The 14567-nt window shown below is 50.9% G+C and overlaps 1 protein-coding gene across 2 annotated transcripts in view; it reads right to left on the bottom strand.

The window, feature by feature from the left end:
- Ptprf (protein tyrosine phosphatase receptor type F) overlaps positions 1–14567 on the bottom strand; it is an 88987-nt gene that overhangs the window by 14139 nt on the left and 60281 nt on the right. Inside the window, exons 11-20 of one of the 2 annotated variants that reach the window (XM_048351066.1) lie at positions 14267–14411; positions 9960–10265; positions 8919–9112; positions 3867–3984; positions 3205–3783; positions 2434–2531; positions 1996–2249; positions 1813–1906; positions 1039–1254; positions 525–679 (exon numbers count right to left, since the gene is read on the bottom strand). In XM_048351066.1, coding sequence (XP_048207023.1) covers positions 525–679; positions 1039–1254; positions 1813–1906; positions 1996–2249; positions 2434–2531; positions 3205–3783; positions 3867–3984; positions 8919–9112; positions 9960–10265; positions 14267–14411 — 2159 coding nt within the window. The remainder of the gene's footprint in view (positions 1–524; positions 680–1038; positions 1255–1812; positions 1907–1995; positions 2250–2433; positions 2532–3204; positions 3784–3866; positions 3985–8918; positions 9113–9959; positions 10266–14266; positions 14412–14567) is intronic. The other variant, XM_048351067.1, reaches the window with a different exon arrangement.

The following is a 14567-nucleotide window of genomic DNA, read 5'->3' as shown; positions in this document are numbered from 1 at the left end:
AAGTTAAATCTCTGGGAAACACCTTGGAGGCCAGGAGGAGAACTGATAGGAAAGGGAGTCCCCCGGGTCAGATGCTATGACTATCCAAAAGAGGACCAACTGTTAAAGACACAGAGGTATGACAGCCAGGAATGCATTGGGCACACTAGGCATTCAGTAAATGTCTGCTAACATTTCTCCAGAACTATGTAGGAGAGTGAGGCTGGAGAACCACCTAGGAATTGTGTTTAAGGCTGGAAACCAGGAGCCAGTGGCATCTGGAAGCCAAAATGGAGACAGACATACACTCATATTCATAGAAACAGACAGACATCCATGCCTAGCAATGTTCATGGAAAGCCCTGGTCCTCTTCCTACCCAGGTTAACACATACAAATATTGCTTCTGCTCATCCTGGCTTCCCACTGTGCCCAGGGGCCAGGGACCCAGGCTAGAATGAATGCATTCACTTCATATGTACTATGAGAAGGCCTGAGAGGTCAGGGGCAGGTGCCGTCCCTCAGAACCCTGAGCATAGCACTTACCTTTTAAACAATAGGATGGCAATGACAATGAGAATGATGAGGATGACTGCCAGGACGGGGCCCGTCACCCACAGCATCTCAGGCTCCTCCTGCTGCTGGGCTGGTGTCACCTGGACCACGATCTCATCCGAATAAGGGCTGGAGGCATAGCGCTTCTGTGGTCCAGTAGAGGAATAGCACAGGCTGTAAACTTAGTGAGCCCTCCAACCTCTGCCCCTGAAGCCTAGAGAGGGGCTCTGGGGTTGGGACATAAGCTGGCCCAGACCTGATTTCTAAACTCTAAGAGGCTGATCTGATGATCAGCCTCTGGGTGTCCAGAGACAAAGTAACATTTGGATTTCTGGGTCCTTGGTCAAATGTCTTAGGATACCTAATATAGGTCTTAGGGGCTGCCCTAGGACTGATATGGACCTGGGGGTGAGGGTGGGGGTGCTCCTCAGTGTCTAAGACTGGCCCAGTCTTGGATTAGGTATAGGGTGTCAGGGTGCTGAGAGTCAAGCTAGCTCAAGCAGACCTGGTCCACAGGTTCCTTCAGGGAGGCAAGTACAAAGCACTGGTAACTCAGGTCTGGAGACAGCGGCCGGTTGTAGAAGCCCTGGTAGTTCTTCTTGTCCCCCAGGGTGAAGGTCTCAGGGAGCACATCCACCTGAGCTGCCACATATGGCTTCAGCCGCTCTGCCTGGCGCCTCCGCCGATGTTCCTCTCCACCCTGTTCAATGGCCTCTAGAAGCTGCCAGAGCAGAGCAGAATCACATAGTGCCCTGAAGCTGGGGCCTGGGACATCAACTCCCTAAGGTTGAAGCCCAATTTCTGTAAGGATCTCAAGCTGGTCCTGCTCACTGCCCTTACAGGATAATACCAGGTAGCGTAACACCACTCTTAACACCAGGCCATGAGAAAAGGCCTTATATAATCTCAACTAGACAGTTTCCATATGGGCTGTCAGGACCCAGGACTTCATGTGTACAAGAGAACTCACTCCAGACTCCCTATGGCCTTGTCATCCACAGGCCTCTCCCATGGGCCTCCCACAGGCCGCTGCAGAGCCACTTCCCATCCCAGGAGGTTCTTGCCAAACACCTCCAGTTAACTCTCTGTAAGCACTTCAGTCTTCTCAGCACTTCCAGAGTCCCTCCCCTCAGAGTCTCTCTCTCCAGGAAGGAGTGGACTCCAAGCCAGAGAAGCCAGGACGGTGATTTTAATCTACTGGGACAACCCTCAAGGAAAGGTGGCCACTGCCAACCACAGCTGGAGCTGCCATCTCTGCTGCTCCCCGGCCTCTAGGTACCTCATCTAGCTCCAGTTCCTCAGGTGTGTTCCATCTTGGGGTCAGCATGTTCCCACCCACACGGTCAATGGGCACCACCACGATGTAGAACCACCTGGAAAGACAGAACAGTAATTGGGGTTGTCACCTCTAGTAGCCTGCAACCCTGTCCTGTAGGCTGGCCCTCAGCCTTCATCTGCACACCTGACCAGCGAGGGGTCCTGAACTTGGGGCATGGAGAGGGCAAAGCGACCATCTTCTATGTAGGCAGAAGCAGGCAGTGGTTTCTGTGGCAGGAGGTCAGGGGCTGTGCGGATGGACACGAGGTGCTGCAGTCCCCCTGCACTGCTGCCACGGTTCATCAGCACAAATGAGTACTCTGTGTTGGGCTGTAGGTCTGCGATCAATTTCCTCATCGAGTGTCCATCCACCTCAACACTCTGACCATTGTACAGAATCTGCAGGAGGAGAAAGAGCAAAGGCAGTGACTCTGGATGAAGATTCCCACTATGTGCCAGCACAGTACTGTCTCTGCACAGCCAGGACCCAGGTTACTGACAAGTGATATGTGGGTTAGGATTGGAATGACAACATACAGTAGACAGTAGGTCCATGTGTATGCTGGCTGTGGCCCTCACCTACCTTGAAGGGTACAGCAGACTTGTAGGAGTCAGGGACCTCCCAGCTGAGCAGCACAGATGTCTTCATCGCAGCTGCCACACGAAAGTTCTTGGCAAAGACTGCAGAGTATAAGAAAGGAGTTGGCTCTGGTTGGCTAGCTGAGCCAGAGGATGATACTGGTAAGGGCAGGGGGAGTGGGGAGCAGGGACAATTACAAATGGCTATACTCCTACTTCTAGCCAGCTTCAATCCCCAGCTCACTCCCAGCCTCAGCTCTTCTACAGTGAGCACCAAACAGGGCAGGGGATACCACAGCACCCATGATCAGAAACTCTAGAAAAGGGTGGATGAAAGCTTGATTTTGAGCTCACAGACATCAGGTCAGAGTGGCCAAAGGTCAGTAGGTTGTGGTCATGAGAAGCATGCACCCACATATCAATACGTGTTTTCTAGAGGTCTATGGGTCACAGCCTCAAGGTTAGTGCCACACACCAGAGATCAGTAGGTTGCACACCGAAGAATGGTAGTGCAGTCAAGATATCAGAAGGTCAGGGTCATGAGATTGGAAGGTCACAGTAGAAATCAGTAGGTCAAAGATAGCAGAGGTCAAGTCACACCCCAAAACACGGTGCCTGTTTGCTAGAGGTTAGTGATTATGGTCATGAGAGATTGAAGGGTCACATAGCAGAGGCTGGTGGATCATAGTTGCCAGAGGTCAGTGAGTCAAGGAGAGCAGAGGTCCCCAGGCGCAGCCACACTTGAGCAGGCAGAGCCATGATTGCCAGCACACACCTTGCTCCACAGGCATGGTCCGGGACTGGATGCTGGGGCTGAGTGGGCCAGCGCCTTTGCTGGTACGTGCGCGGACCTTAATGTCATAAGTGGTGTCTGGCTTGAGACCCGAGAGTGTAAGACGAGTGTCAATGGTGACATTCTGCAGTTCCTGTTGGCTGTTGATGTCACGGAATACCACGGTGTAGTTGGTGATGCGCCCATTCCTTTCTGCCAGCACTGGTGGATCCCAGGCCAGTTCCGTAGTAGATGTGGTGAGTCCTGTCACTCGCAGGTTTTGGGGGAAGCCACTGGGTACATCCTCAGGGGTCATGATCTCCTTCTCATACTCCTCACCTGGGCCAGCTCGGTTCTTGGCAGCAAGCCAGAAGATGTAGGTGGCCCCTTTGTGTAGTCCGGTGACTGTAAAGTGCTGGTCATCTTTGCCAAAATCTATGATGGTAGGCTGTGCCTCATCGGCCCGGCGGTACTGTAGCCGGTAGCCTAGCAGCTCACCAGGCAGCTCCTTGGGTGGGTGCCACTGAAGCAGCGCGGTGTTCATGGCTGTAGTGCTGACCATCATGGTGGGCCGCCCTGGGACTGAACAACCACGCACTGGGCTCTGGCACTGCCCTCCCTGCAGCCAACCCTCAGTTCTGTCCCTGACCCCTCCCTGCAATTACCTGCCCCAGTTGTTGTAACAATTTTAGGCTTGCTCCGGGCACCATCTCCCTTGGTGGTGTAAGCGGCTACAGTAATGGAGTAGGTGGTCTCTGGGGTGAGTCCGCTGATAGTGGTTTCCTAAGGAGGAAGGAGAAGCAATTCCTATCACTGTGTGTGTAGGAAGAGGCCAAATTGTCAGCCACCAAAGTCCCCTAGACAGGAAGCCCCTAGGCTCACAGGGAAAGGGATTTTAGGAAATGGGTTATACAATGCCTGACTCTGTTGGGGCAGCCAGATGGGATGTGGGTTGGGAGGAGGCTGTTTATTCCAGGAGTCCCATGCCCGCAGCCGACAGCCTATTCTTCTTTCAGGTAAGAACAAAGGGCCACACTGTTTCCCTCACCCCATTGTGCTGTGAATGGCACTTCATAAGGCCCTTCTACATATACACAGAGAGGAAACTGAGCCTTGCACGCACTCCATACCTTGCGTGCCAAGAGGCACGCACATACATTGGGACCTTAGTTCTTAGTATAGGACTATTTACAGACACTAAAGCAAACATACACAAGGGAGGAATAAGGCTCCATACTACAGGTAGGGTGATGCCCACTGAGGTCAGTGCCTCCACAATATTTATGCCCTGTAAAACCTCCTGAAACCAGGGAAGATAGGAGGAGACCAAGGAAGAGCTCCATACCTATTCACACTGATGCCTGAGCAATTACCCAGGGCATTCCTTTGCCTTGGTGGATCCCCCACACCAATCTCCAGCAAAGGCATGGTTTCTGGACATGCGGAGAAACACCACAGGAGACCAAGCCACGCCACACAGAGAAAAGAATAGGAAGAAGGGAGGGGACCACCGTGCAGTGGGATCAGGACTGCCACCACCAACCCTGGCATCCCTCCAGCTCTGAGCCTCAGGTGGAGGCTCCTTCCTGCCCCAGCTGGAGGGTCTCTCAGGGATGGGGCTGTAGCAGTACCAGTTTTGGACCCTGGCTCCCTAGATGTTCTCCCAGCCTGGGCCCTGAGCAGGTTAATTTTTCACTCTAAGGATCAATAAGGTCTAATGATCAGGATTGGATTGAACTCCATCCCAGTCTGGACAAAGCAGGGGCCAGGTCCTGGTCGATCATGAACACTGGCCTCAATTGCTGCTCAACAGGCAAGAAGTAAGGATTAGAGGAAACGCCAATCATTGCTCAGCCTGGTGCTTGTGTCTAAATGCCAATTTTCTCTGGATGTGGCTGGTGCCCTGTGGATCTTGGCAGCACAGGCTGGGAGAGGGGGAGTGTCCCATGAGCCCAGCCTGACCCAGTCTTGCCCGTGATTGCACACCTGTTACTTACATAGTCCTCGGACTCCTCTGGCTGCCACTGACCGCGGGAAAGGGAAAGAAAGGGAGACAGGATGGTGAAAGATGCTGGCCTGGAGGGGACCTGGTCCAGGGGACCTGAAGGAGACCTAGGTGATGGAAGGCTTGGGCCTCTGCAGTGCCCACAGGGATAATAGCCCAGGATCAGTTTGCTGTTCCAAGATTTGAGTTCCAGCTTCATTCAGTAGAAGCTGTGTATCAGGGCCAATGAAAGTACAGAGACCTGGAATGAAGTCTGTCTGAAGGGAGAGGGCAGATTGAAACCAAGGGATAGAGAATTCCAGGTGGAGGTGGTCTGAGAGAGAAGGTACTCGATGTAGAGTGTGCTTGGCAGCTCAAACAGAGATGGGAAGGGAACACATGCGGGGCATTCATATAGTCTGTTCACGTAGGTCAGCAGTCTTATGCTTGCCTTGGGATGATTTTTCACTGTATTCATCTACTCTTAAAAGAATCTGTTAAGGACTGGGAATGTGGCTTAGTGGTAGAGTGCTTGCCTAGCATGCAGGAAACCCGGGGTTCAATTCCTCAGTATCACATAAACAGAAAAAAGCTGGCAGTGGCACTATGGCTCAAGTGGTAGAGTGTTATCCTTGAGCACAAGAGCTCAAGGACAGTGCCCAGGCCTGGAGTTCAGTCCCCAGGACTAGCAAAAAAAATCTCATTTAATACAGAGTGGGGTGGTACAGCACTCAAGGTGCTGAGGCAGGAAAATTATGAGTGTCAGGCCAGTCTGGGCAACCAACAAGACAATTTTCTCAAGGGGGGAAAAGCTGTATGCTAATGATTCACACCTGTAATCCTAGCTACTCAGGAGGCTGAGATCTGAGACTTATGGTTCAAACCAGCCTGGCAGACTCTTAGAGCCAATTATCCACTAGAAGTCCAAAAGTGGAGCTGTAGTTCAAAGGTTAAGTGCCAGCCTTGAGCAAAAAAGCCAAGGGACAGCGCCCAGGCTCTGAGTTTAAGCTCCAGTACCAGTACCAAGAAAAACAAACAAACAAAGATTACAGGTGGCTCACACCTGTAATCCTAGCTACTCAGGAGGCTGAGATCTGAGGATTGTGGCTCAAAGCCAGCCTTGGCAGGAAAGTTCATGAGACTCTTCTCCAATTAACCACCAGAAGACCAGGAGTGGCACTGTACTGTGGCTCAAGTGCTAGAGCACTAGCCTTGAGCTAAAGAGCTCAGGAACAGCATCCAGGCCCAGAGTTTGAGCCCCACCATCAACCCCCCACCCCAAAGAAAGAACCCACTTGGGGAAACAAATTATAGCCATCTAGGCATAAGGAGTGCCCCAGAATATAAGAGCTGTAGCTTGTATGGGTCAAGGGACAGTCTGGCCAGCAAGATTATAATGGTGGTACAATACCAGCTTGAGGATGTCCCCTATGTTTCCTCCTGTGGGTGTCTGAGAATTAAATTAGAAATGCCAGCTTCATAGCTGGGAGTGGGAAACTCTTAAGGCCACTGGTGTGCATAGGTGTACAAGTTGGATGGGTAATGGGACTAATGTCTTCAGTCTGAGGCATGGTGAAGTAAAGCACAGAAACACAACCCATGACAACTCTAGGCTTCAGGTGCTGTAAGAGTTCTGACCATTCTCAAAGTACTGGTCTGGCCTCTGTGCTGGAGAGGCTCAAGTTCCTTTTGTCTGGCAAGCTCAGTCAGTCTTTGGAACAGAATAGGGAAAGATGGGAGACACGTCTAACAGCTGTTCTTACTTTACAGAATGGGGCTGGGCCCAGTTGTTTAGCTTTTCTTGCTTTAGGAGAATTATGGACTGTCCAAGCCAGGTATGGGCATGGAGTTCTCACATAGTACCTCTCTTGAGTCAGGTGCAGAGCAAGAGAGAAGGAAAAAAGAAAGAACAAAATGGACCTATGAGGAGTAATGGGGAAGGACAAGGAAGGAGTCAGAGGAGTGTTAAGGGAAGGAAAGGAGAGAGAAGAGAGAGAACTAGATAAAGCCAGAGCAGCAAGGAAGAGAAAGGCAGACCGAGTGAAAAAGACAAAAGGAGAAAGGGAGATGGAATCATGAGCCTCATACTGGGCTGCAGAGGAGACAGGTCGGGTTGTACAGTTAGGCGTGGGGAGCACATGCTATGTGGTTCTTTCTGAACTGATGAGGGCCCTGGGTGTAGCAGATGGTATTTTAAGTGGAGGAAGACAGGTTGTAGTGCTCTTGGGAGGAAAGTGAAGTAGTGAGGCTGAGCCTAGATTCCATATGGTCTCCTACTGCTCAAAGCACAAGGATGCTGTGCCAAGGGGCTACAAGGGCAGGCCCTCTGTTTTCAGTTGCCTACCTGGAGTCTAGGTTTAGGTATAATCTTCCTTAAGGACACAGGCTAAGAGTGCAGTGTCCCTGATCCTCTGAACTAGCTCCCTTTTCAAACTGCTTACGATCAGAAGGAAGCACCCAAGGAGGTTTTGCTGGAACCTCAGTGGCCATAGTTGTTGCTCTGGTCCCCTAGAATGGGAGGGGCTGGAGGGAGACATTCTTGGGATGTTCTGTGTGGGTGTGCTCACTGAGGCTTTATGAGGAACCTTCAACCTGTTCCAGGAATGCAGGCAGATAGCATGCCCTCTACCTCCACCCTCACTCAGTCCTTCAGCCCAGGGCAGGCTCAGGAGGAAGTGGGCACCCTCTGCACAGAAAGAAATTTTGCTTTAGAAGGCAGAAAAATTAGTTTTTGCAGCCAGAGGCACAATGTTCCTGTCTGTGTGACTGAGCCTGGCCCTCAGCACAGCCCACAGAACATAGGATTTGTATATATACTCCTGGCTCCCAGGAAGAAGTGAGAAACCAGATAGGAAGGAAATCCAGGAGTCTCCCACAGGGACTGGTGGGCTCAGGGTTGGCCCCAGGCCCTGATTCTAGATGGACAAACCTTGAGAGCAGATGACATGAGGGGTTTTGATGCTTGAGCAGAGTATTTTGAGAGTGCAGCCATTTTTCATGCGTCCAGAGACTTGGCCTCCTATTCAAGTTCTGCCACCCACACGCTGGGTTATTCTGGTCACTTGCATGACCTCTCAGTGGTCTATGTTCTCATATGAATAGCAAACCCGGGCTCAGCATACCCCAGGGACCTCATGGGAAGAACCATCACCCTCAGGAAGACAGACTCTCCAGTTGGCTGACAGCTAGCACTGAACATCAGGGACTGAGCCCTCCTCCTGGAGCTTTGCCATGGCCAGAGGGTGGGGAAAGAGCCACAAGTCCTTGTCTGTCTTAGGCTGTGGCCAAGAGGGGATGCTTAGCACAGCATTGCCTGGGAGGAAAGCACAGTTAAAGACCCAGACCAACCGCTACAGCAAATGTGCTTCCTCTAAACCATAAAGCTGGACCTGGCAGTGTGTAGTGGGGACTTGGGGAGGGGGATGTCTATGGAGACAGCTCCTCACTGTGAATACTGGTAGCTAAGTCAGTGAGACCCCACCAGGCTAGGACTGCTACCTGAGCAGATGAGACTGGCAGGGCCTGAATTGGCCCACCGTGGACAGCTCCAAGGAGAAGGAATATTTCAGGAACCTTGCCTTGTCTCATCTCAGTGCCACCCACCCCTGACACAGCACGGCACCTCTTGGGTCATGTCCAGAAATGTCAGTTGTAGCACCTGAGGGCAGGCAGAGGAGGAAGCAACACACAATGGTGTCCTCATCCTTCCACCCACCACCATGCAATGGCATACCTGAGCCTCAGCCAACATGACGTCCTGGATGACAGGTGGGCCTCGGGGCTCGCCATTCTCTAGTCGGACATAGGTGACTTGGTAGCCACGGATCTGGCCATGCTGCTTACTGGGAACGGGCAGCTTCCAGGAGACACGCACAGCAGTGGAATTTAGCGGCTCTACCTCCACCTTCCGCGGTGGCCCACTGGGCACTGGGAGTCAAGTAGAGAAGGAAGTTAGGCTTGGTGGTACTGACCCTGGCTCCGGTGGGCACAGCAAATTCCAGGCCTTCACATCCTACACTCCTAGGAAAAGCCCTACTGTAGTTTCCTTGGGCTGGCTGTTCTAGTGAAGAACCCTCTGCCCGCCATGGGGAAGAGCCCCCTCAGGCAGGGCCAGTTCACTTGGTGGGAAGGGCAGACATGGGGAATAGATGAAGTACTAGGCCCTCAACCACCCAAAGTCAATACTTTTCATGGGCACCCATACCTTGTCAATGTCCACCCAAACTGGAGTCCTATTGACTCTATTTTGACAGCCTTTTGTACCTCTCTTCCTAATCTTAACCTCCCGAATCTTAGGTGGGGCTGCTTCTCCTGATTTAGTCTTTTTTTTTTTTTTTTGGTCAGTCGTAGGGCTTGAACTCAGGGCCTGGTCACTGTTCCTGAGTTTCTTTTGCTCAAGGCTAGTGCTCTACCACTTTGAGCTACAGCTCTACTTCTGATTTTCTGGTGGTTAGAGATAAGAGTCTCATGGGCTTTCCTGCCTGGGCTAGCTTCAAAATGCAATCCTCAGATTTCAGTCTCCAGAGAACCTAGGATTACAGGCATGAGCCTCTAGCACCCAGCCTGCTCTAGTCACTTAAGGCTTTAGCTGCTTCAAAAACTACTCAAAGGCTGGAACTTGGGCTCAGGCTACCCCAGCTATATCTCCCCAATTTGGACCATTAGGTCAGAACTGGACTTATAGCCTGGGCTTGTAGAAGAAAGGTCCTGGATGTCTAGTGTCCTAGGCAGTGTGCCTCCCTTACCACCCCCACCTTGTGCCAAGGCTGCCTACCGTCTTCATCGGTGCGCACCAGCACTGGGCTGCTCTCAGGGCCAGGGCCCACATCTGTGTGCGCGCGTACCCACACCTGGTACTCTGTCCACTTCTCCAGGCCCACCAGGTCCCAGCTGGAATGCTCACGGCTGATGCCATCCACCACATGCCGCCCGCGGTCCTCGCCGTCCACTGCCTCATAGGCCACGGAGTACTGGGTGATAACGCCGTTGCGGCTGTCCGCCGGGGGCGGGACCCAACTTACCCGGATGGTGGTAGAGCCCACACTCACACATGTCACCTTCTGGGGAGGGGCGGAGGGGGCTAGGGAAGACAAATGGAGGGAAAGCAGGCAGATGGAGGGTGGGAATCATGGACATGGCAACTGAGTCACAGAGGACCAGAGACTCACCCAGGCAGGCTACCCCAAGTGATGCATGGCCATCCATGGTCCCCCTAAGCAGACTGCCACTGGAACAGCCTGACTCTTTCTGAACTACAGGCTTTTACATTCTCTCTCTCTCTCTCACACACACACACACAGAGAGGCATGCATATACACAGTTCTGATAGTGCCCCTCCCCATTGTATGCCATCTTGCACAAAATGTACATTTTATCAGATACACATCACAACATGGAGAATATAATTCTTCTCTTCTGAGGACAAGTAGCCCAAAAGGCTCTTTGGATGTAAAACTGCTTAAACCTGTGCCTGTCTGTGAGCCTGAGCTCAGGCAATGGAAACTAAAGGCTAGACACAAAGGTGGCCATTCATCCCTCAGGGTTAGAGAAAAAGTACCCAACAGAAGCGCTTCCCAACTCAGGTCTCTTGGGGGACAGGATGCCGGTCTGTCCCAACAACGTTCTCAAGCTCTCTGCCCACTGACAAAGCAGAGGCTTCCTCACTACCTCAAGTTCTGTCACCACCTCGTGCCCATGTGACTTATGCAGCTCTAACTCACTGGTCTCAGCCCCTTTCCTTTCCTCTACATGGTTATAGCTATGCCCTGTATAGTGCCACTGTTAGGAATGGCTCTACCTTCAAAATATAGCCTCCAACCTTCTATACCATCTTGTCTCAGCTCAGTTGCTCTAGGACCCCATCACTTCAATCAACTCTTCATTCCTTAGGTCTGTCCATCCATCCATCCATCCATCCATCCATCCATCCATCCATGCATACATATATACATACATCTCTACCTTTACTGTCCTTAATACTCAGTTTTGATACCAAGATCTGCCAGCTCTCCACTCTCCCCAACAAACTATCTCACTCACTGGTCTGTCCACCTCTGCTGGCCTACACAAAAAACATGAACAAGGAAGTACTGAGTGGAACAGGCTGCTACTCTGGAGCTCCTTAGTGGTCTCCCCTGGGACCTCCTGCTGCATATTGATGTCTGCTCCCCGCCTTGCTCTTTCTGCTACTTAATACAGGATGTGACCAACTTTTCCCACACTCTCAAACCTACAGCTCCCAGCATAAACAATCTTTTTTTTCCTACAGAGGAAATCAACTTTTCCAATGGCACCTCATACCATTTCTAGCTATCCAAACCTACCCACTTTCCTACATTCTCTCACTGGTGCTGGAATGTCTACAGCCAAGCTCTCTCATTACTCATGCTCTGCCTCCTTCCACCCAAGAGACTCTACCAGTTAATTCATGTCCTTTCTCTGTGTGTGTGTGTGTGTGTGTGTGTGTGTGTGTGTATGTGTGCATGTGTGCACGCACATGCAGGTACTGGGGCTTGAACTCAGGAAAGACCTCTTGTTCTTGCTTAGCTTTCACGCTCAAGATTGGTGTACTACCATTTGAACCACACCTCCATGAGTTAATTAGTTGGTTAATTAGAGGTAAGAGTCCTTAGTTCTTGGCCTTCTGAGTAGCAGGATTACAGGCATTAGCCACTAGTGTCCAGCCTTAATCTGTCTTTTTTCCATGATTTGTTTTATCTTATTGACTCCCAACAGTATTTAAATATATTCAAGATCCTCCTACCTTAAAAGAAAGCCCCATATTCAATGCTAAAGTCTCCTCTTCCAGTTATCATGTTCCCTATCACAGCTGAACTCGACAACCTCTAGGCTTGTTCTCCTACTTCCTCACTTCCCACAGTCCCCACCTGGCTACTCTCAACTCTCATCAGGCCTACTCTTCCACCCCACTAGATCCAGCAAGAAAAGAAGGCCTGCATTTCTCTGCTCCTGTCTTACTCCACAGCAGCAAGAGGTCTACTTCTCAAAACAACTTTCAATTTCCAAAACACTAACATGTTCTTGGATTTTGTCCCATCTTGGGTTTTTCTTTTGTTTTTTCTTAAGTGCCTCTGCACTTGGACAGTACTCAACATCTTAAACTGCAAGTTCCCCAAATGAGGTAAACTTGGTGTGTATATGTGTGTGTGTGTGTGTGTGCGTGTGCGCATGTGCAAACGTGCATGTGCACTGGTAGTGGGGCTTAAACTCAGGGCTTCATGCTCTTGCTTGGCTTTCTTGCTTACAACTGGCACTCTACCACATGATCCACACCTTCAGTTTGTCATTTTTCCAGTTAACTGATGATCAAATCTTGCTGACTTCAAATTCAGATCTCCAGGTCTCAGAATCTTGAGTAGCTAGAATTAGAGATGTGTGCCAATGGCACCCAGCCAGGTGTGCTCTTCATACTTGTTTCTGTTTCCTATTCTGGGAGTAGTATGTGCTTCTCAGATCTCATATACCAGAACCAAGATGTACCTCATTCCTGTTCTGTCTTGTTCTTCCCATTCTCAATGCATCACCAACTCCTGGTTAACTGGTGTACCAGACAACTGTCAAATCACCACCACCACCATCTCAGCTGAGCCATCATCCTTTGCCTAGACCAATATGAAAAGGGTTCTGGGTGGTCTCCTGATCCTTTGGGGGCTTCCCTATTCACACTCAACAGAGCAGCCAGAGCCAGCGCTCTCTGTCCCTAGGCTCTACTGCTATGGCTCCAGTCTGTTCTAGCCACAGTGGATCTGCAGACTCCCTGCTTCTGGCCTTGTGCTATTTGCTCCTGTTCTTACCCAGTTGGCTGCTACTTTCAGGCCTCAATGAAGTTCACCTTTCCAAGGAATCTATGATACCTTACCAGGGAAGCTTCCTATACTACCATCTCTCTAACTGGTGATCTTGTCAATCCTACTTCACACCATTGCAATTAAAAACTCATTTGGGTATTAACAGGTGGATTCTTTGTCTCACTCAACGGTAGAGTCCCTGTGGGCAGAGGCCTTGTTGCCAGCTCTGCAGTACTCACGGGGCCTAGCCCTCAGCAGGCATATGGCAGGTACGCTTCTAGAATGAATCCATAAACACAAGGTCATAGGCAGCCTCTGGACATTATTGGTTCACATTCACAGTCCTAAACCACAGGAGTTTCACAGACACTGTCATGTTTATCGCTATCATACATATATGGTCACCTTAGACACATGGTGCCACTCATCCAGCCACACCACGGCCATGAAATCAAATGCTAGCACAGATGGTCACCCAGTATCATGTCCAGAGTCTCTCACAAACATAGTCCCTACTGGTCTGTCATCTTCATCTGGTGAGTTACAGAGACCCACAGGGTCATCACAGTTACCCACAGTGAAAGTTACAAGGCCACACCCAAGATCCATTGGCACACATATAGGCACTACCTGGCCAGGTGGTTAGGTATAGTCACAGGCTCATAGCAGCTACACATACACAGTCACACTGTCCTAGTCTCACACATGCAGAATCCAACACCTCATGCCACACAATCACCACACAAATGACATAGCTCCTCAGGCATACATGGGAGCATGCTCTATGCAGTCACATTGTCATAGACTTGTCCCTAAGTACAGTGACCTCAGGAAGATTACACAGCTCACAATTAAATCTTACAATGGAATATGAGAAAGGGGATGGGGGTGATGAGGGAGATGAGATATAGGGCTATGGGAAAGGAAGAGAACTACTAAAGCAGGTATGAGATATGGCAAACCCACCATGTCACTGGTATGACCCAACTTGAGGGAGGTCAGAGGACGAAGATGAGTCACAGATATAGAACTTACCTGGGCAAGAGGGAAAGGAGGAAAGGAGGCTGGGCAGAGAGTGTAGCAGCCTCCTGGTCACAGACTAGGGAACACTTACCTGTCCTTTGCTTAGGGTCCAAACTCAGCCCAGATCAGAGACCAATACTGGACCCAAAAGACCTGCCCGTTCACGTGTCAAAGGGAAAGTTGTATGCATGTGTGTCTACATGAGTGTCCCAGCCCCGGTGTGACAGTAATGGCCTTGGGAGACACTTACTGGACTGTGCCGTGCGGGCCTCTATGGTGGGCGTGAAGACGCCCACCCCCATATCCGAGCGGGCGGCCAGTTGGAAGCGGTACAGCGTGTCGGGCTTCAGGTCCTCTAGAGTGTAGGAGGAGGTAGGGTCGAAGGTCACCTTGTGCTGGAAGAGCAGGGGGCACTCACTCACTGCTCGGATCTCAAAGGCCATCAGAGACTGTTCCCATGTGGGCTTCCATTTGTCCTCTGTGGGCCCACCATGGCTATAGGAGGCACACCATAAAGTTGTGTGGAACCCACAAGCAATACGTGGCCTGGC

This window comes from Perognathus longimembris, chromosome 7, assembly GCF_023159225.1.
Source record: "Perognathus longimembris pacificus isolate PPM17 chromosome 7, ASM2315922v1, whole genome shotgun sequence".
NCBI lineage: Eukaryota > Metazoa > Chordata > Mammalia > Rodentia > Heteromyidae > Perognathus > Perognathus longimembris.
The sequence above is the reverse complement of the archived record's forward strand: the minus strand, read 5'-3'. Positions and strand labels throughout refer to the sequence as shown.